The sequence below is a fragment of the Hoplias malabaricus genome, chromosome 12 (assembly GCF_029633855.1).
Source record: "Hoplias malabaricus isolate fHopMal1 chromosome 12, fHopMal1.hap1, whole genome shotgun sequence".
Lineage (NCBI taxonomy): Eukaryota > Metazoa > Chordata > Actinopteri > Characiformes > Erythrinidae > Hoplias > Hoplias malabaricus.
In genome coordinates this window covers 38,901,454-38,922,139 of record NC_089811.1, presented here as the reverse complement: position 1 = coordinate 38,922,139, position 20,686 = coordinate 38,901,454, and the positions used below count along the sequence as shown (strand labels likewise).

Here is a 20,686-nt window from a genome sequence, read left to right as displayed (position 1 = left end):
GCAAAGAAGACAATAAAAGGAACCTTGACCCAATCGAGCTTCAGCTTTCACTAGAAGACCACATAACCATCTGATAAAATCCACGTTATAAAAGAAGAACCTGTTCACTGCAAAAGACTGTCATTCTTGGAAGAGCTGAATGTAAAAGAAGGCGGCAGCAGCCAGCAACAGGACGCATACAATAAGAGACATACTTGGACATACACCGATCAGCCATAACATTATGACCACCCTCTTGTTTCTACGCTTACGGTCCATTCTCTCAGCTCCACTGACCAGACAGGAGCACTTTGTAGTTCTACAATTAGACTGTAGTCCATCTTTCTCTGCATACGTTGTCTGCCCCCTTTCACCCCAATTGTCAATGCTCAGGAACCCCCCGATAGAGCAGTTATGACTTGGGTGGTGGTTCTCAGCGCTGCAGTAACACTAGCGTTGTGCTAGAACAAATGGATCAGACACAGCATTGCTGCTTGAGTTTTTAAACACTGTCCTCTCTGTTAGACACTTCTATCTTGTAGATGTAGACATATCCCACCATGTAGATGTAAAGTCAGAGACAGTAGCTCATCTGTCGCTGGACAGTGTGTGTCGCTCGTCCTCTAGTCCTTCATCAGTGACACAGGACGCTGTCGGCTGGATGTTTTTGGTCGATGGACTGTTCTCAGTCCAGACACTGAGGGGTTTAAAAACTCCAGCAGCACTGCTGTGTCTGATCCACTCTACACCAGAACAACACACACTAACACACCACCACCACGTCAGTGTCACTGCAGCGCTGAGAATGATCCACCACCACATCGCACCTGCTCTGTGGGGGTCCTGAGCGCTGAAAAGCAGGGTGAAAAGAGGCAAACAAAGTATGCAGAGCAAGAGATGGACTACAGTCTGTAAGTGTAGAACTACAACGTGCTCCTGTGTGGTCAGTGGAGCTGAGAGACTGGACTAGATTTATAGATGGATTAATGTCATCTGAGCAACATCCAGGTCCAGTTACTGCGCAGGTGGCTCTGTGTTCTGCTAAGACCTTGTGTAAATCAGCCCTGTTCTGCAGTCTCTTAATGCTGTGTGACTGCAGTGTGGTGAATATTAGACGTACAGCTGGGTCTGTCATGGGGCACAGGACGGGAATTAGATGATAGGCTGTGATTATACTATAGTTAGGAATGAGGACCATGTAAAACTTTCAGTAAATGAATTAGGACAACTGCCCTTTCAAGTTAGTCTTGAGAGGAGGGGTGCACCCTACTGCTTTTGGGCGAGCTGGTTTAGTCATGACTCAATCCACTATTAGTCCATTTTCTAAAATGTTAGTGTGTCTACATTCAATGGCTTTTTGTAAAATTTGTACTGATGTCATTTTCTCTCATCTCTTTCTCTCTCTCTCTCTCTTGCCTCTCTCTCTTTCTCTCTTCTCTCTCTCCCTCTTTCTTTCTTTCTCTCTCTCTCTCTCCCTCTTTCTTTCTCTCTCGCTCTCTTTCTCTCGCTTTTTCTCTCTCTCTCTCTCTCTCTCTCTCTCTCTCTATCTCCCTCTCTCTCTCTCTCTCTCTAACCTCAGAACCCATTGCATTTTGGGGATTCGGACTGTGACTCCTCGGAGGCGGAGTGTTCTGATGCCACCATCAGGAACAAGCAGCCATGTGCTCCCTCTTCCTGGTGAGCTCCTCCCATTTAATCCTGCCTCCTGGGAGGAAGAAACCACCGCAATAACTGGAGCCTGCTGTAAACAACACACTGTACCCCATCGTTTCCCCACCCTATGGCCTCAAGCCTCTCCCATCCGAGTAACCTCAGGCACCTCTGGACTGACAATGTAGCTAGTGTAATATTCGTAATTTATTTTTCTGCATTGAGAAACAAACACAAAAAATCAGGAACTCTGTACATTTTGGCAAGGAACAAAAAGAACATGACGCAACGGTTTGAAACGTCCGAGGAGTGAATGGGGTCTGAATGCCGTGGAATGAACTCAAGACACTGAGATGCTTATTGGAAGCAGCGAGCCAGGAATTGTGGTTTGCGTGAGTGCGCGTTTGTGTGTACGTGAGTCTGTGCCCTAGGCTTTGGAGCGTAACGTGAGATCAGTGTGACGAGGATCATTCTTTGATGGGACCAGTGGATTGTTCTGAAGAAACATGGGAACTGACCCTAAGCAGCCAGCTCTGTTCTTCTGGCGAAACATAGCTAGCTACCTGGTAAATCTTGAGTTTACAGAAATGATGCCCTTCCCCTTGCTGGGAGATCAGGGTAATTTCAGTTTGAGCACCAGCATGAACAGCCCTTGTCCTCCTCTCTTCTTTTTTTTTTTTTTTTTTTCTCCTCGTCTGTCTGTTGCTCTCATCTTCATAACCATAGACCCATGCGTGGGGTGCTTGCTTGGACTGCCATTGGAAACAGCCAATCAGATCTGCGCTGAGAGCTTGTGAATGTTGTGCACAGTGGACTCGGTACGAACACCTGAAATCAGTGTGGAACCTGAAGTAAACCAGTCCAGCTTTCCTCGGACCTTAGGACAGTGCTCAGACAAAGATCATCGGAAAAGAGAACAATAATGCATTCCTTTCGCTTACAGATGTGTGGAGCAGCGATAAACGGACCACTTAAAAAAAACAAAACAAAAAAAAGCCCTGTAACTTACTTCTCATCTCATTCTTATCGTTAGAGTAAGTCGTGTAATTGATGTGAAGATGCAGCAGCCTTTTAAAGCCTCCCTCAGGACTCTGTATGGTGTTTTTATCTGGTTTTGTTTGTGTGTGGAGTGAAACTGAACGTGTAGTCTACAGGAAGAGTTCACTGCAGAAGCACACCCCCTCAGACGCACTCAGCTCTTTACTGAAAGGTTGTGACTGAATCAGCAATAATGCAGGGTCCCGCTCAGGCTCAGAAGCACCTAGCTCAGGAGGACTGTCTAGCTGGCTGGACAGGTGCACTGGTGAGTTGTAGTGAAACAAGGTAGTTATAGAAAAGCCACTTTTTTTAAAAGGCCTCTATTTTTTGAAACACTGAGTTAAGCCGACGCACCAGTTTTGAAAAAATGACGTCCTGCATTTTGACCGTTGATGCTCAGGTTACGTTAAATTCACAGTGCAACTCTTCTCTTCGGGGCGGCACGGTGGTGTCGCTGTCACACTGCTCTAGCCTTCTGGGGTTGTGGGTTTCTGTATGTTTGGTGTGTGTGTGTGTGGGTGTAGGTGTTGGGTCACTGGAATCCTGTGTGTTCTCCCTGAGGCTGCGTGGGTGTCCTCTGGGTGCTCTGGTTTCGTCCCATCGTGCAAAAACTCATGTTCCTACGTGGATTGGCTGCGCGAGTGTTCCGAATTTAATGTAATGCCCCCTGGTGGACTGGCCCTGCGACGGAAGCAGTTACAGAATATAAATGAATTAACCCTTTTCTGTAGCGTGTTAGCAATGAGTCTCCATTAGGGGGAGACAGTTTGTTGTGTGTCTCTTGTGAAGGAAACATTCCTTTTTTTTGTATCCGTAGAAACCAGTGAACAAATTTGCTTTACTAAGATAAATCCATTTTTTAATTGTCCCTGTCAAACGGATGCTGCATCTTTTTATCATTACTACTGTGTGTTTTCGGTGTGTGTGTGTGTGTACGCGTGCACATGTGCGTGTGTGTGTTTGTGTTATAGTAATAACAGGATGGCCAGTCAATATAAACGTAAATGAAGACGTGTCTCGCTCGTGGCTGTTGAGAGAAACTGTGAAGGATGTTTGTGTTTTTTGATTTTTGGTTTTTTTCTTCTTCTACTTTACATTTTTTAGTAAATGGGGTTTGTATGTTGATGTTTTACCGTTGAAGCTCCAGTGTTTTAAAGCAGCCACTGCATGGATGCATTCGCAGCAGATGAACAAAGCAAAACAAAGGCACACACTGTGGAGTTTTTTTTACAATTTCTCCCTATGTACTTTATTCTTTTTGAGAAGAACCAGCCATTCCTGTGTTCTGTTAATATTCTCCGACCAGCACCATCTGAAACAGAGGAGCTTGATCTCAACCGGAACCATACGGACTTTGAGAGCTGTTTGTAGGGTATCGTCCTGCGAAAGCCGAGCCAGGACCAGCTCGTGGGCACACACCAACCTCATTTTTATTTTCCCTTGTTTACATGTTGAAAAGGCCTCAGCGGAAATCAGACGAGGTGTCGATGGCGAAGTACAGTGTCTTTCCAGCTTCACCAATCCATGTCCTGTAAAGTAGAATTATCTGTTGTGTATTAATTTTATTTAATTTAAACTTCCTTTCTTTTTGTAGCTGGCCTACACATGATCATTGAATTAATTTATTTTGAACTACTACTAGTACGTTTAGAAACAAAATCTCTTTTCCCGATTATTTGAAACGTTTTAATCCTAGCGTTATTTAGTCGTGAATTATTCCTTGGAGGGAATGTAGTTTGTTAAATTCTGAGCGAAAGGCTTTTGTTATAATTGAGATAGAGATGGTTGACGGTATGTTGTTATGTGTATCGTACTGTACTTTCAATTCCGGAAACGGGATCGACGGTTTAAATTAACGATACGTTTAATAATGTACCAGCCTTTCATCAGGTTCTGGGATCACAATCTGACTGCTGTTTCATCCAAGAGATGTAGAGTAATAAAGCCTCCTCCGGTTTGACAGATGACGGATGCTGATTTGCTCGTATCCACAGCCAGGACCCGGTCCCGGTTACAAAGAGGTTTTCTTTTTAAAGCTAGCAGCACCCAACAGCTTCAGGCTTTAGCGGCTCTTGTTAAATTAGTGCATGCAGCTTTAGTAACATAATCAGTTATACAATAAAACAGTCTGTTCTTGACTTGCTTAAATATTTTGCCTTTGCTTTTGGCTTTAAAAAAAAATAAGCCCCATATCTGCTAACGGTCAGTGCAGCTATTACCTTGAGGGCCTTTTTACTGGTCGGTCAATACAACTACTACTAACTCGCATTAAGCCTTTAAGTCAAGGTAGAATGACAATAGCAAATGTTTCTCAGTGTGTTATCAGACAGTGTTAGCTGATGCTGATTGGATTCTGACAGGGAAAGTGTTGTATCTAAACCAGGAAGTGAACAATTAAAACCATTTCTAAGCGTCTCTCTGTTTTGCCTTTCCTCAGATCGCTCTCTTTCACAGTACGTTCACCTCCTTACTTCTCCACACTTTTGCCGTTATTGATTTATCTTTTTTTTTTCAACTAATACATAAACTGTTATTTTTGTTAAGAACTATTTTTGTGCAAAACGTGTTGAACTGAGCTATTTTATCTTCCTCCAGTACGTTTCTTACTCATGTCCAGCCATCCCTGCCCTGTCTTGAATGGCATTATGATCAACCAATCCTGATGATTTCCTGTATTAGCCTGTGTACAGTGCAATGGGAGCAAGAAGGAATTAAAAAAATCAAAGCAAACAACTGCATGGAATAAAACGCTGATGTACTGTACCAAACCCTGTGGCCTGTCTCTCTCGTTTTTCTTCAGCTTCTGGAGGAACAGAACTACGTGTTTGTTCCTGTGATGTTTGCAGTTTGAACTGGGGGGGGGGGGCTGAGAGTGATTAGTGGGGAGTGTAATGACTCCTGAGCAAAGTTCAGAAGTTTTATTGTGAGGACAATAAGGCTACAGAGTGTGTCCTGTGTAAATGATGTTTGCTTGAAATTTTCCAGTTGGGTTTTTTTGCACAATGGAATCATTAATGACTAACACTCTGCGTACACAGTAAATTCTCTGGTGTTAAATCAACACTACTACAGTTTGTGTAATAGTTTAACACTCTCAGGGGTAAGTTAACATTAATAGTGTTGATATAACACAGGAGAATTTGCTGTGTATTTGTGCTACTGCAGGCTCTAGACTACAAATAAAATTTGATTTTGCCTTATTTTAGCTTAATGAATGACTGCATTTGCGTGTAAAATGACCTTAGCCGTGTTCCTGCTGAACATTTATCACATTATTTGACTCCTGTAGCGGCCATTCACTGGAGATGAGGAGACGAACAGTGTAAGACATGGCGGGTCTCACACAAACCTCCTCCTTCGGGGGCGTGGTCATATTTACATTCACTCAAAGTCCCCGGAAGGTCATTCCAGGAATAAACGATTGTGAATAACCGAGAAGGGCAAAGGCCAACAGGAGCTCGGAGAAGGGTCTTTCTCACTGTCGGCTTCCAGGTCTGAAACCGGCAACATGAGCTCTCAGGGGCTGGAGAAGCTGCGTATGACAGGAGCTGGGAAAGCCATCGCGGTGTTGACCAGCGGAGGAGATGCCCAGGGTAAAGTCGCACACATCTGGATCACACAGAGACCGCACGTGCATGGGTTAAAAAAAAAATAGTGTGTGAGTGAACGGGGTTTGCTGAAAATACGAAAATAAACAGTAGTTGTTTTATCAGATTAAATAGACTGCTGTAAACCGTAAAGATGTATAAAAATGTCATAAACGACTCTAGAATAACACTCATCTTTAACAGTAGTAACCGAGCACAACGCAAAATGTTCGTGTTTAAATCTATTTCTGTGCTGTCTACTCTCTGTGGTGGTAAACACTCTATTACGTGGTCGTTATAAGCTACTTCCACTAATCCACTTTGGCTAAGGGTGCACTCAAGGCGTTGGCTGTGTCCCAAATGCATCCACGTCCTCCCTACACAGTGCACTAAACTGTCCCAGTAAACAAGTAACGTCCCTGGACGTTCAAAATCCATCTTAATAAGTTAGTTAAGTGGTGATCAATCGATAACGTCAGTGGACATCCAAAATACGTCTAATAGTCGTCTTTTCAATGTCTGTGTTTGGACGTCTTTTCAACTGTCATTTTCAACCTTAAGAGAACGTTGATTAGACGGCAGTTATTACGTTATTTCAACGTTGAATCAATGGCTAAATGTTTACTGGGTAGCTTTTCACGTACAGACAGGGCTCAAACTGTTAGCCGTGGTGCTGTTCAGATTATGGCTGAACCATAAAAAAGCGCTGTTAATGAGCTTGTACTATTTTGTGTGGATGCAGAGACCTTCGTTTCTTAATGGGTGTAGTGCACTCGTGCGCCATTTGGGATACGGCCGCAGATTTCTGAGGTAAATTAAGTGTTTTGGTCATTTTTACACCGAGTTATGTTATAAAACCATATGAGGTCGAATTAAGTGGTATTGGTTAACGCTGTGAATCACGGTGGAGATTGTGAAAGTGAGAGTAGCCCAGTAAAACCACAGGGAGTGATGCTATCATCACAAATTGTGAAGCAATTCTGCGGATAAATGTAGATTTATAAGCTCGTGAAGTGTACACGACAGTTTGTAGGTGTTTGCTTTTTAGTCCATAATATCCTTCACTAAACGTGGCTGCAGTGATTGAGTCTAGTTCAGGTTACAGCACACTTTTCTCATATTTCCTTTGTTACAACGCCTTTAGCGACGAGATAACCGTCGTTTACACGAGCGTGCGATTCCCCTGAGCTCTCATTTGCATCGTTGCAGGAATCATAGCCCTGAATTACTGTAAATGTTTTTTTCTTTTCAGTCCACAAAGCTCACGGTCAGTCAGGAAACGATACACAGTCCAGAAGAAGAGGGGCGTGGCCGAGCTGCGTAAATGGGTCTTTCTGCGCTAGTGGGCGTGGCCCCCTCGTACGTGCAGACTGTCAGGTCATGTGTGAATGATTCTGTACTGTATCGTACACTATGCAGCTGTGAACAAACACAGCGGTTTAACCCTTTGTTATCTCCACTTTTATTACATCCTAAGGCATAACGCTTTGAAAAAACAATGCATAATGCCACAGAGCAGATTCTGGTGGCACTGATGTAATACTGACATACAGGGAGTTAATGCATTTTAGAAGCCCCTGAGTGAACCGACTCATGACCGATACCTTTGAATACACACTCACTCACATTAAAGGAGTGATCAACCAGGGGCTCTATTCAGTGCTTCACATCAATGACACGATGTCCTTGTTATTTTAAATGGGGTGTTTTCACATCAATGACACCTGGGTGATGTTTTTATAGATCAGATTTGCCCCTCCTGTAAATCCAGTATTACTTGTTTTCTGGGTGAGAGTGGGATGCCCTGTGATGGACTGGCACCCTGTGCACTGTGTTTTTTTTCTGCCTTGTGCGCCGATTCCAGATTTTCACCACCCGCAATCCTGACAACAATAAAGCAGTCACAGAATGACCGAATGTATGAATGAATGAATATTACACGGTATAGTCTACTATAGATACGACATATGCAGCGTAAGTTGAAACAAATTCTTTTTTATACCCTTTGTTTCAGAAGAACTTTGGATATATTTCAAATGTTTGCTATGTACAAGGCCCACTTTAGACGAGGGTTATTAGACGGTTACATGAGGCTGGGCAATTAATCGAAAATTAATTAAAATCGAAATAATCTTATCTATAGCGATTATATTGATCATTTTTATTCTGTTGTGTCCCCACTGTGTGTTCATGTACTGTCCCTTTAAAACCACACTACCAAGCTTTAGTCACGTGACTCTACCCTCTATCTGCCTCATGTAGGAGAACCTAAACACAGAGGCCGACCGAGCGACTCGAGCTCGTACCAAAGAGAAACACAGCGTCTGTGGTGTGGACGAGTCGTGTTGTGACTTTAATTAAGACGACGCTGAACAAAAAGAAGTCAAATGTAAACGCTGAGAAAAAACAGTTTCAGCCAAAGCACAATCACACACCGAATATAAACAGAGCTCAGAAAACAAGAGAGGAACAAGCTCCCAGTGACATTAGAGAAACTATCCCAGCTTTAACACTGGAGCATATTTACAGCACAAGCCTCGTCACTGAACTGTGAGGGTCATAAACACACACTAAATAATCCTTCATTAATCGTAATCGTGGTAAATGTACAATTAATCGTGATACTGATTTACGCTCATATCGCCCAGCACTAGTTATTGATGTTGTGTCCCATGTTTGTGTCCAGGTATGAATGCAGCTGTTCGGGCTGTTACTCGGATGGGAATTTATGTTGGTGCCAAGGTGTATCTGATTTATGAGGTACACTCACAATCACTCTCACAATCTGTGGTTCGGCACATTGTGTTTTACACGTCACAGTTAGGTATTTTCAGAAATAATGAGTCCACTGCAGCTGTAAATAAACTCAACCTATAATGTATTAATGTTACCCAGGGATACCAGGGCTTGGTGGATGGAGGAGACAATATTAAACTGGCTCACTGGCACAGTGTGACCAACATCATCCAGCTGGTAAGAGTGCACCAACGTCACGTGTTCAATTACAGTTCATTTATCGTTCAGTGTTCGAACGGAATTGATTTTATTTGTTAAGATTTTTAAATAAGTTCTAAACTGAAAAAAAAAAAACATTTTAGGACTTGCTCACGTTTATTTCTCTCACTTTTTTGCAAGAGATTGATGAACACTATTTTTAAATCAGATCAATTCAAAGCAAAAATGTTTAATTGTAGCATTAGACTTTTTATTTCACCTGTACATTTTCTGTATCTCCTCTTTTCTCCAGTTTTGATTCTGTACTGGTAAGATGTTAAACTGCATGTGCTTTGAGGCTGTTATTTGCCACTTCTGAACAGAACACTGTTCAGAAGGTATTTGCACTCAGTGTCCACAAATGTGGCGGCCCAATTTGTCTATTTCCCCTTCACCCTGTGTGTAGTTCTGATTCTGTGAAGTGTCGGACCTGGTGTCTCAACTGTGTCTCTATATCGGGGTGATGAATTACGCCGTAAATTCCCATTGTCCCTTTCCACCAACTTAGATACGTGTAGTTTTTAGTTTGTGTTCAGTGCCACCTCTCTTCTCTTCTCTATGTGGTCACAGTAGATTCAGTGTATGTGCAACTGCATAGATATTTATGTAGTTCTGCATTCACTGGCTGTGGTGAATATTACTCATAGGACATCGTAGTAATCATCTGTTACATTTGTCCACTGACTGTAGTTTTAAAATGGCTGGATTCTGAGTTCTGCGCCTTGTAGTCAATATAACGGTTCATGTACAAATTGCATGTAGAAACTGTAAATAAGTAGCAGCTATTAAAACGGATTTTTTTGATCCATGCTTTGAACTGACCAGCATGTGTGGAATTGACTTGTGTAGACAGTCCCAAAGAGCTTTTATATGTGTTCTCCAGGGAGGTACGGTGATAGGCAGTGCTCGCTGTAAAGCCTTTACCACGAGAGAGGGCAGAGTGGCTGCTGCCTTCAACTTGGTGAAGCGAGGGATCACCAATCTGTGTGTGTGTGGAGGAGATGGCAGCCTCACAGGAGCCAACATCTTCAGAAAAGAATGGAGTGGAATACTCGCTGAACTGGTGGCAAAAGGTACACACTGAAAGTCATCCTCTTACAAGTTACTGGACCTCATTTACGGAGGTCCAGCCTGGTCCCTCCTCCAACACACATTCTGTAGACATTTCATTAGTGAAAATTATTTTAATTATAAGAAAACTGAACTAAATCTGTGGTGTAATTACGCCGTACAAACCCTGGTCATGCCTTTCTTCTTTGTAGGTAGAATCACTGCTGAAACAGCCACAAAGTACAGTCACCTTAACATTGTGGGCTTGGTGGGCTCCATCGACAATGACTTCTGTGGAACCGACATGACCATCGGAGCTGACTCTGCCCTCCATCGCATCATGGAGATTGTGGACGCCATCACTACCACTGCTATTAGGTCTGTATACAGATGAACTGAGAACTGTATGAAATGAAATGAACGGAATGAAACAGAGACCCTCTAAACTCAACTGATTATACATTCTTAATGAAAATGTTTAGCACTGTAGAGTATAGCACATGATTACAGCATGATGTCCACAAATACTCATGTGTGCTCGTTATTACATAACCTCTTAAAGGCTAAGCACCACTTAATGGACCTCCATGAATATTTGACATTATTGTAGTTACTGACATATATAAGTATGAATTAAAATTAAAATAGCAGCTTAATTTGCTTTAAAACTGACAATTTTATTAAATTGACGGAAAAACCCGAGCTCGCTACGGAAATTCTCGAACGCGACCGTGACGTCACTGGTGGACAACAGCTGAACAACGCCGCGGTAAAACACCGTTATGACTGACTGTTATGACAGTATCTTGCTAAATAACCAACATTATTCATGACAATAGCCTAGCGATAAGCTAAACTCAAATTTAGAGGTACCGTTATTCTTGTAAATGTGATCGAAGTCGAACTTGAATTCCTCCGACACTATAAACCTCCGTAATGCAGCTACGTAGCCGAGTATAATCTGAGCACCGAGTTTAGCGAGTCAAGCTAACGTTAACTAACACCAACTAAAACAGGCGAAGTGAGTGTCCTTACCCTGTTTACCTCCATGTTACAGAGGCTCTTATACACCTTTCGTTGGTGTCCTTACATGCCCATATTGTTGGAAAAGCGCCAGTGAAATGAGCTACAGATAACGGAGTGAGCGGATGGTCCTTTCCAAAGTGCCCGTTTAAAGTGGACAAATTTAGTCCATTTTCTGGATATTTTGGGATCTTTGGGCCATTTGTTCACAGATGTCCCACTGTACATTGAATGATTGCAGCCAAAAACAACACACCTTTTCCTCATTTTACATTAAATTAAGTGCAGCTTCTAGAGTGTTGTCCACCATCTACGTCACAGGCAAGACGCCTATTAGAGTTTCCCAACACCGTTGGGGGGGGGGGCAACGGTCTTTTAAACCTTATTCCTTCAATTATTAAGAAATAACATGTTTTCTGACTCTCAATAAACACAAGTTAGGAACTCAACCACTGTATTTATTTGTTTGACACTTTCATAGAGCTGCTGCTTAGCCTTTAAAGGAATGCACTTTTGCCTGATCAGTGCAGCAGAAGGCCGTATCTTCAGTGTGTGATTCCCCATCTGTTTTCCTACAACTCTTGCCTGAACTCGCCCAACGTTTACAAACTACTTAATGGATCTTAAAGCAGAATTCCACGCATTTTTTTAACATTCCCTGGGATTCATGGGAATGTAAAGAAATGTCATTCCAGACTGCTTCGCTGGGAAATGGTACACAGCAGAGAAAACCACTTTCAAATGTTTTTTCAAAAACTGTATTTATGTATGATTATAGTTTATTATTTATTCATCCTCAATAACTCAGGAACCTGCGTGTGTTTTCTGAGTGTGTAAATGTGAAGCTGAAACTGGCAAAATAGTGTCACACACACAGTACTGTGCAGAGATTATGATTTAAAAAGCTATTTATCTGAGCAGTAAGTGTTTATTTGCTAAAAAACAAACAACAAATAACCCCCACCATTAGAATAAACCCAATCACATTCCTCCAGTGTGATCCTCAGTGTGTGAATGTGTTTAACTTTGTCCAAGTCTCTCCTCGTGGAGTGTGTATTATTTGAGGTGATCATCCAGTGCCTAGTTTTAGTGGTGAATCAATAATGATTTTAAATAATGTGTGCTGTGGATTTAACAAATTCAAGGAGAATCTGAACAAAACACTGTTCTTCAAACTCCCTCTCACCCACTGCTTTATAGAGAAACATTATCTTATATTTCTGATGTGTTTTATATTATTATTAGTCTGTGTTTACTGTGATTATATAGAACTTTATACCAGCCCCACACTCACTGAGGAGGCACTAGTTTAAATATATATCACTATCTTAGGGGCCTCAGACTCCTGCACAGTGCTGTGTGTGTAATTTAAAAAATACGCTTTCTTTTGGGAGTACAGTTCTCTGCATAAAGACCTTATCTCAGATGTATTCAAAAATATAATGTGAGACATCAGGCAGCATATTGTTCTCTAATCAGAATTTCTATGTAATGTTTTCAGTCTTAACTTTTGGAGAATACATTCCCAGAGTCAGATGATCCCCAAGAGACATTAAACCAACCATCTGCTTTAAATACTGTGTGTGGTGAATATAACCTATGCTCTGATCAGTAAACAAACCTTCATCTTTCTTCTGCGCAGTCACCAGCGCACCTTTGTTCTGGAGGTGATGGGCCGACACTGTGGGTGAGTCATGTCTGAGAGCTGCAGCTTCATTACCTTCCAGTCCCTGTGAGCAATGCATCATCGAGTTATTGAATTTAAAGCAAATGCAAGCTGTGGTTCACTCAGTTCATCGTCATAAATTAAGAAGACTCTCTTGCCAGTGCACTACAGTATTATTTTATTGCATCATCCTTTCACAGTCAAACAAGATGTCCATGGCGTTATAAAACCCTCAGCTCAGGGCTGCTCTATTTATAGAGGCACTTACAGCCTCTGTTAAGTCAGAGCTTTGCTACCGATAGCAGTCGGTGCTGTTTTACTGATAACAGCCTTTACCTTATCAGTGATAAAGGTCATTTTTGTGTTAGAGGTCAGTGAAGGGTTGCAGATGGTGGTCATTGGTGCTGATAGATGTGTGTGTCCACTGTGCAGATATCTGGCTCTGGTGACTGCACTGGCGTCTGGAGCAGACTGGCTGTTTATTCCGGAAGCTCCTCCAGAAGACGGCTGGGAGGAGCTCATGTGTGCTCGACTGGGAGAGGTCAGGCATAAACACAGAGACTAGAATATACCTTTAAGAGAATAAAGAAATGCATTTATTCATGGGGAGATTGGGGGAGCTGCACACCTCTTTCCTTTAGCAGGGCTTTATTTTTCTAACTTTGCTGACTGTATTTAATGATTTTTGGATCAATCAGCTCAGACCACTTTAAGGAAATGAAGTAATCAAACTGATCACATCACATTTGAGCTGTGTTTCTTACTGTGGGTCACATCTGCAGTGACATGCTGGGTCATTATCAGCTGCTAAATATGACATTTCAGAGGTTCATTCACCAGATCTAATAAGAGTTCTGGCTCACGGTGTCATAAGCGTAGCGTATTTAAGGTTTGAACTGTTTTGCAGAGTCGCAGTAAGGGATCGAGACTGAACATTATCATAATTGCTGAGGGAGCTATCAACAAAAAAGGCGAGGCAATCTCCTCCAGCTATGTCAAAGATGTAAGTCAAATTAATGACATGCATGTGTTTGCTGAAATAACGTATTCTATTTAGTATCAGGCAAATATTCCAGCTCATTTATGCCATTATTTTGGTGTGTGTGTGTGTGTGTGTAGCTTGTGGTGAATCGTCTGGGATATGACACCAGGGTGACGGTACTGGGCCATGTGCAGAGAGGAGGGACCCCCTCAGCCTTTGATCGAGTACTAGTAAGTATCTTACACTGTGCTGTGGAAAACGTTTTTTGGAACCTATGAACATATAGAAACATAATAAAAAGAGTATCATCCATGTTCTAAAAATAAGGCACCTGAAGAAATTAGATTTGAAAAGCTATTTCTCTGAGCAGTAAGAACTTATTTGCAGAAAAACAAATAGAATAAAGAAATAAATAACCCCCTGATACTGGGTTAAACATTATTACAGTGAGTGTGTTGATTTAATGCTTTCCACATCTTGTGGCAGTCTATTATTATCTGAAATGATTCTCTCTGTCTGCGCGTGGGTTTCCTCCGGGTGACTGTCTGTGAGGAGTGTGGTGTGTTCTCCCTGTGTCTGTGTGGGTTTCCTCCGGGTGACTGTCTGTGAGGAGTGTGGTGTGTTCTCCCTGTGTCTGTGTGGGTTTCCTCCGGGTGACTGTCTGTGAGGAGTGTGGTGTGTTCTCCCTGTGTCTGTGTGGGTTTCCTCCGGGTGACTGTCTGTGAGGAGTGTGTTGTGTTCTCCCTGTGTCCGCGTGGGTTTCCTCCGGGTGACTGTCTGTGAGGAGTGTGGTGTGTTCTCCCTGTGTCCGCGTGGGTTTCCTCCGGGTGACTGTCTGTGAGGAGTGTGTTGTGTTCTCCCTGTGTCTGCGTGGGTTTCCTCCGGGTGACTATCTGTGAGGAGTGTGGTGTGTTTCCTCCGGGTGACTGTCTGTGAGGAGTGTGGTGTGTTCTCTCTGTGTCTGCGTGGGTTTCCTCCGGGTGACTGTCTGTGAGGAGTGTGGTGTGTTCTCTCTGTGTCTGCGTGGGTTTCCTCCGGGTGACTGTCTGTGAGGAGTGTGGTGTGTTCTCCCTGTGTCTGTATGGGTTTCCTCCGGGTGCTCCGGTTTCCTCCCACGGTCCAAAAACACGCGTTGGTAGTTGGATTGGCGACTCAAAAGTGTCCATAGGTGTGTGTGTGTGTGTGTGTGCACTGTGACGTGTGTGGCACCCCCTCGAGGGTGTTTTCCTGCCTTGCACCCAGTGATTCCGGGTAGGCTCCGAACCCACCACCACCCTGAACTGGATAAGCACTTATGAATAAGACAGTGAATGAATAAATGATCATCTTATATCAAAAAAGAAAATACAAGCAACAACGTAATGATTGTGGTTGGCAAATAGGGGCACTATTTATTGTCCTGATCACGTTAGCGTCAGCAGCACACTGAAGAAGGCTGTGTGCCAAAACATTTTTGGGGTTTGATTTTTTTGTTTGTTTTTTGAGAACAATATATAATCAGTGATTATGAGTGCTGTCTGTATTTTATTCTATCTTAACAACGAATAGTGAGAGAGAGACATGAACGCTATCTGCCATTTCACAGTGTATTACATGCCATTTTCCTTTAGAATTACTTTGCAATGCTAAGACAAAAGGCAGGCTTTAGATCATTAGGCATTCTAACCCTGAGAGGTCTGTGAAGTCAGGACTACACTTTTAGAAAATAATGTATATATCTCATTATTGTATAAGTGTTTATTATTCCTGCCCTTCTGGACCTGCTGTCTTTAACTTTTTCAGCTATTCAGCTGTTATACTGTAATGATGTTCTGTTCTGTTCCTGTAGAGCAGTAAGCTGGGAATGGAGGCAGTGGTGGCGCTGATGGAGGCGACTCCAGACACCCCCGCCTGTGTGATTGGTCTGTCAGGAAACCAGACAGTACGCCTGTCCCTTATGGAGGCAGTAGAACTGGTGAGACTTTTACAGTATAAGGGATAAGTAATAAACAGAGATATACATGGGTTAGCGGCCTATTTCATTGGATTTGTTTCATTACTAGAAGCCAAATATCTTTCTTTCAGACAAAAGAGGTGCAGAAGGCCATGAACGAGAAAAGGTTTGATGAAGCCATTCAGCTCCGTGGACGGTGAGGCTGTTTTCGTATATATAGCCAAGTTAATGTGCATGTTAATGTACAAATCCCAGGAAATCCAGAGATAATGAGATGCTATTCCTTTCAGGAGTTTTGAAAACAACTGGAACACTTACAAGCTATTGTCGTACCAAAAGCCTGCTCAAGTCAAGGTAATATTTTAGATACGATACTGTGGGATCCCTTGGACTCTCAGCAATTCCTGTTTTAAATGTTGTTGAACACATTCGGACCAATATGGTTTTGGGAGATCTTGTCTGTAGGAACATATGTTTATGTGTGTATTTTCATTTAGTACTCAATGTCAAACCAATACTAACAACAAAGCTGCCGTCAGAACAGAGCTTAGAAAAACTTGCAAAATAAAGTCAAATGAAGAATGGTTTCAGTACTGTAGCCTACAATAGTTGCAGTTTCAGGACTGTAGTCCAAAAAAACATGGAGGTTAGTTGGTTTGGCTTCTCTAATAACTGTCCTGGTGTGTGAGTGAATGAGTGTGTTCACAGATATAGACTGGCGCTCTGTTCTGGGTAAAACCCTAGTGCCCGATGTGATCCTCCAGGTGGACGGTCGTTCCTGGTCGAGAGCACGTTGTGCGCGTTTGGCTGCCGCTTCTCACCAGTGTGTGTGTGTGTGTGTGGATTGAATATTGAGTGTTGATTGTACCAAGCGTCCTTGGGTTTCTAGAAAGATGCTCTATAAGTGTAACATTAAAAATACACTTAATTCCACAGAGCAACTTTTCAGTGGCCATATTGAACGTGGGCGCGCCAGCCGCAGGTATGAATGCAGCGGTGAGGTCAGCTGTGAGGATGGGGCTAGCTGCAGGACACAAAGTCTACACCGTTAACGATGGATTCGAGGGCCTCGCCAAAGGAGCGGTAAAAGTTCCAAGCAAATGACACTGGAAAATTGGTCTCTACTGCATGATTTTCATTACTAAAAAAACAGTTAAACAGTAAAAACCACATATGTAAGGCTCCACGCTGAAGATTTGGGAGAGTTAAAACAGTTAAATGTCTATTGGAGGTCCTTAAAAAGTAAAGAGATTGTCCTTTATGCAATAAAGTCATTACAGCAATAAGCTTTCTATATGGAATTTCACAAGTCTTCCCTTGCTCCTTAGATCAATGAAGTGTCTTGGAATAGTGTGGCTGGTTGGACTGGACAAGGAGGCTCTATTCTGGGGACTAAACGGTTAGTCAGTTAGTGCATTTTAGAGTTATTATCATTCAGCCGACATCATGGCCACTTACTGCACTCTGAATCATTGTCTTTGTAGAACTCTGCCCAGTACCTGCATGGAAAATTTGGTGGAAAATCTCAGCAAATATAATATCCAGTCTCTGCTAGTAGTGGGGGGCTTTGAGGTAAGTAGTTTAGGATTCTGCTCGTGTTTCATTACTGTGAACAGTCCTGATCAAACTCAGAGCTCTGTTTTGTTCTTAGGCTTATGAAGGGATCCTGGAGTTATTCGAAGCTAGAGGGCACTATGATGAGCTATGTATTCCTATGTGTATCATTCCTGCCACCATTAGCAACAATGTCCCTGGGACTGATTTCAGCCTCGGAGCTGATACCGCTGTCAACGCAGCTATGGAAGTAAGTGTACGGTGATGCACAGTTGCATGTGGCCTACGTCGTCACAATGCTACCATATATACACACTGCTAGGATCTCAAACGGACCCCAATCAAATACAGTTGTGTAACCGAGCACATCTGGGACCTTTAATCCTCAGAGCTGTGATAAAATCAAGCAGTCTGCAACAGGGACAAAAAGGAGGGTCTTTGTGGTGGAGACAATGGGTGGATACTGTGGATACCTGGCAACGACTGCCGGCATTGCAGTGGGAGCAGATGCAGCTTATATCTTTGAGGATCACTTTGACATCAATGACCTCAAGGTGAGACGTACACAAAGGTTTACATGGTTTAAGTGGCCGAGGACTTTTAGTGAACATAGCACGCTAACTTCAGCGTAGAGGTCTAATGCATATTGTTTATTAATCGTTTTCTTATACGTCACTTCCTCTGACAGACAAATGTTGAGCATCTGACAGAGAAGATGAAGAAGGACATTCAGAGGGGTCTGGTGCTGAGGTCATGTTCTGTAGATGCTTTCTTTCACTGTGTATACATGTTCAGTTTGACACACAGCAGACACCTTGTTAAAAGTCATTTAAAGTAAACCAGGTCCAGTCAGATATCAAGTACAGCCATGCAGCTGAGACCTACAAATATCACTCTGAATATACGTTATAGCATAGAAAGTAATATTAAATAACAGCGTAATAATAATATCAAACAATGTCATTTAAGAAAAAGTTGAAAAAAGACCCGATATTCACTCAAGTGAATGTCATTACTTTAGTAAAATAATGACTTAAAGGAACAGTAGCTGAAAATATCATTTTCACATTTTATATGAAATGCCAAATAATGCTATAATATACACTTTACTGATAACTTGGAAGTAGCATATTATTGTTTATGATACAAACAAACGGGACCTGATCCTTGGTCAGTACTCAATCTAAAATGTTTATTATCATGCTGTCTTACTCTGTACATATCGGGCACTTCAGTGGATTAACTATTGGCTCCAACACAGGAATGAGAAATGCCACGTGCACTACACCACTGACTTCATCTACAACCTGTACTCTGCCGAGGGCAAAGGTGTGTTTGACTGCAGAGTGAATGTCCTGGGACATCTCCAACAGGTGAGCATGAGCACTGCGATGTTGAATAGAGGAAGGTCATCCATTTTTGTATTAATTCTGTAAATATTTTCATACCTAACAGCTCAGGACTCGTGTAAAAATTCTGTTTTTTTAAATACAATTTGTTGATATCCACCGATTTGAGCAAGGAGTTTGTCACTCAAGCAGGTCCAGTACTGATGCTGGATGATAAGATCTAGACAATGGTGTTCCCATCCGTCCAGGGAAATGTAAATTCACTGCCAAGTGCCAGGAGTATTATACCTTTCTAACTGATACTTGGAATTGCATACGTGACTTGTGCTTAGGTGCAGCTGCTCCAGAGCGTCTCACTGTGGTAGCAATACTGTTTGATAGAGATTATATAAGTGGTGTGAAACAGCGGTGGCACTTCGTAACTAATGCCTAGACACATTTTATCATTTATTTAATAATATAATTTATAAACTAACTAAATCTACCATCTTGTCTTTTATTAGGGAGGTGCACCCTCACCCTTTGATAGAAATTTTGGAACAAAGTTGGGTGTGAGGGCTGTGCAGTGGCTTACAGAGAAGATGGTGGATACCTACAGGCAAGGTATGAAGATTGTAGTTTCTATTAAATTGTTTAACAAATGTCCTTTGAACCCTTATCACCATATCGTTCATTTACTCACATACTGAGACTTGTTACTTAGTAAAGACCACCACTACTGCTGTCATTAGGAGAGTACGAATTCACATGTAATCAGAAAGGATTTAAGCATTGCAAGGGTGTTCTGGTATAACTATACGCATAAACAGTTTAAAGTCACTTTGAATATTTGTTTTCGAGCAGGTCGGGTGTTTGCCAACACCTCAGACTCAGCTTCTGTGGTGGGTCTGAATAAGAAAGCGGTCACATTCAGCCCTGTGACTGAAGTGAAGGCACAGACCGACTTTGAGTGAGTTTCTACAGTTGTTTATCTTGCCTTACGCTTCAAGCTCGATCTAGTACTTGACTATCTTCATTTCTGAGGGTCTTGTTTTCTTTATTCTGCCTTCACAGGCACAGAATGCCCAAAGATCAGTGGTGGTTCGGCCTGCGATTGCTGCAGAAGATGCTGGCCAAATACCAGACTTCGTTTGATCAGTATGTCACCGGAGAAATGGCGCATGTGACACGTCGCTCTCTCAGTATAGACCCCGGGTTTTAAACAACAACTGCATACATTATGGCATACACCAGCACGCGTTCAAGCCATAAATGCTTCTCATGGAACGGGTAATAATGACCCATTCTGTAATATAAGGGGTAGTAACCACAATTTGTGCCTAAACCTAAATGCCTGAAGATAAATCTGTGGCATTCCTTGGCACCATATGTGCTGCTTAGTTTACATCAGGGACAAAACCGTGTATAAATCAGTACATGTCTGAAAACTGGACATTGTTCTAGATTTAAAGTTATGCAAACACAAAACAAAAATACAATTAATGAAAATGGTTCTAGAACAACGCAGAATTTCTAGCATCTTCCTGTGACACAACCGTCTGTTTATCGTTAAATTGTGAGAGTAGTGAGTACTATTTTGTGCCGATGCAGCATGATGAAGAATAAGTATTGTCTGCTTGCTCGTAGTTCATTTGAAAATTATTTAACCAGTATTTTCTATTGACACCATGAGTTATTCCAAACAAAGTGCTTTAAGTGTTATAGATTTTATTCATGCTGCACCAATAAAACATAAACATCTAAAGCTTAATTTAACCTTCAGTGTTCAACTGATACTGTCGTTCTTCAAATGTATTTCTAATTGCTGTGTTTTAGAAATGCACTCTAACACTCCTCTGTATAAAGTAGCAAAAAGTAGAGAAACTTCAATGTGAACTGAAT

The 20,686-nt window shown here is 42.2% G+C and overlaps 2 protein-coding genes across 5 annotated transcripts in view; both read left to right on the top strand.

Annotated features, from left to right (window-relative positions):
* si:ch211-45c16.2 (mitogen-activated protein kinase kinase kinase 13) overlaps positions 1-5,426 on the top strand; it is a 55,911-nt gene extending 50,485 nt beyond the window's left edge. For all 3 annotated transcript variants that reach the window (XM_066686474.1, XM_066686472.1, XM_066686473.1), the window contains one exon: positions 1,559-5,426. In XM_066686474.1, coding sequence (XP_066542571.1) covers positions 1,559-1,660 — 102 coding nt within the window. In that variant the 3' untranslated portion in view covers positions 1,661-5,426. The remainder of the gene's footprint in view (positions 1-1,558) is intronic.
* A 663-nt stretch (positions 5,427-6,089) lies between these two features.
* Positions 6,090-20,614, top strand: pfkla (phosphofructokinase, liver a). Of its 2 annotated transcripts, none has more exons than XM_066685878.1 (22): positions 6,090-6,260; positions 8,941-9,014; positions 9,150-9,227; positions 10,132-10,321; positions 10,511-10,676; positions 12,964-13,008; positions 13,420-13,528; positions 13,895-13,990; positions 14,107-14,199; positions 15,798-15,923; positions 16,034-16,098; positions 16,193-16,240; positions 16,808-16,985; positions 17,231-17,301; positions 17,387-17,474; positions 17,554-17,706; positions 17,846-18,010; positions 18,145-18,206; positions 18,718-18,829; positions 19,309-19,408; positions 19,649-19,754; positions 19,859-20,614. In XM_066685878.1, the coding sequence occupies exons 1-22, from the start codon at positions 6,176-6,178 to the stop codon at positions 20,004-20,006; spliced, it is 2,358 nt and encodes a 785-aa protein (XP_066541975.1). In that variant the 5' UTR covers positions 6,090-6,175; the 3' UTR covers positions 20,007-20,614. The 2 variants fall into 2 exon arrangements, with proteins under 2 accessions (XP_066541975.1, XP_066541974.1); XM_066685877.1 differs by having other exon boundaries at positions 16,193-16,256; positions 16,839-16,985.
* The last annotated feature ends 72 nt before the right edge of the window (positions 20,615-20,686 follow it).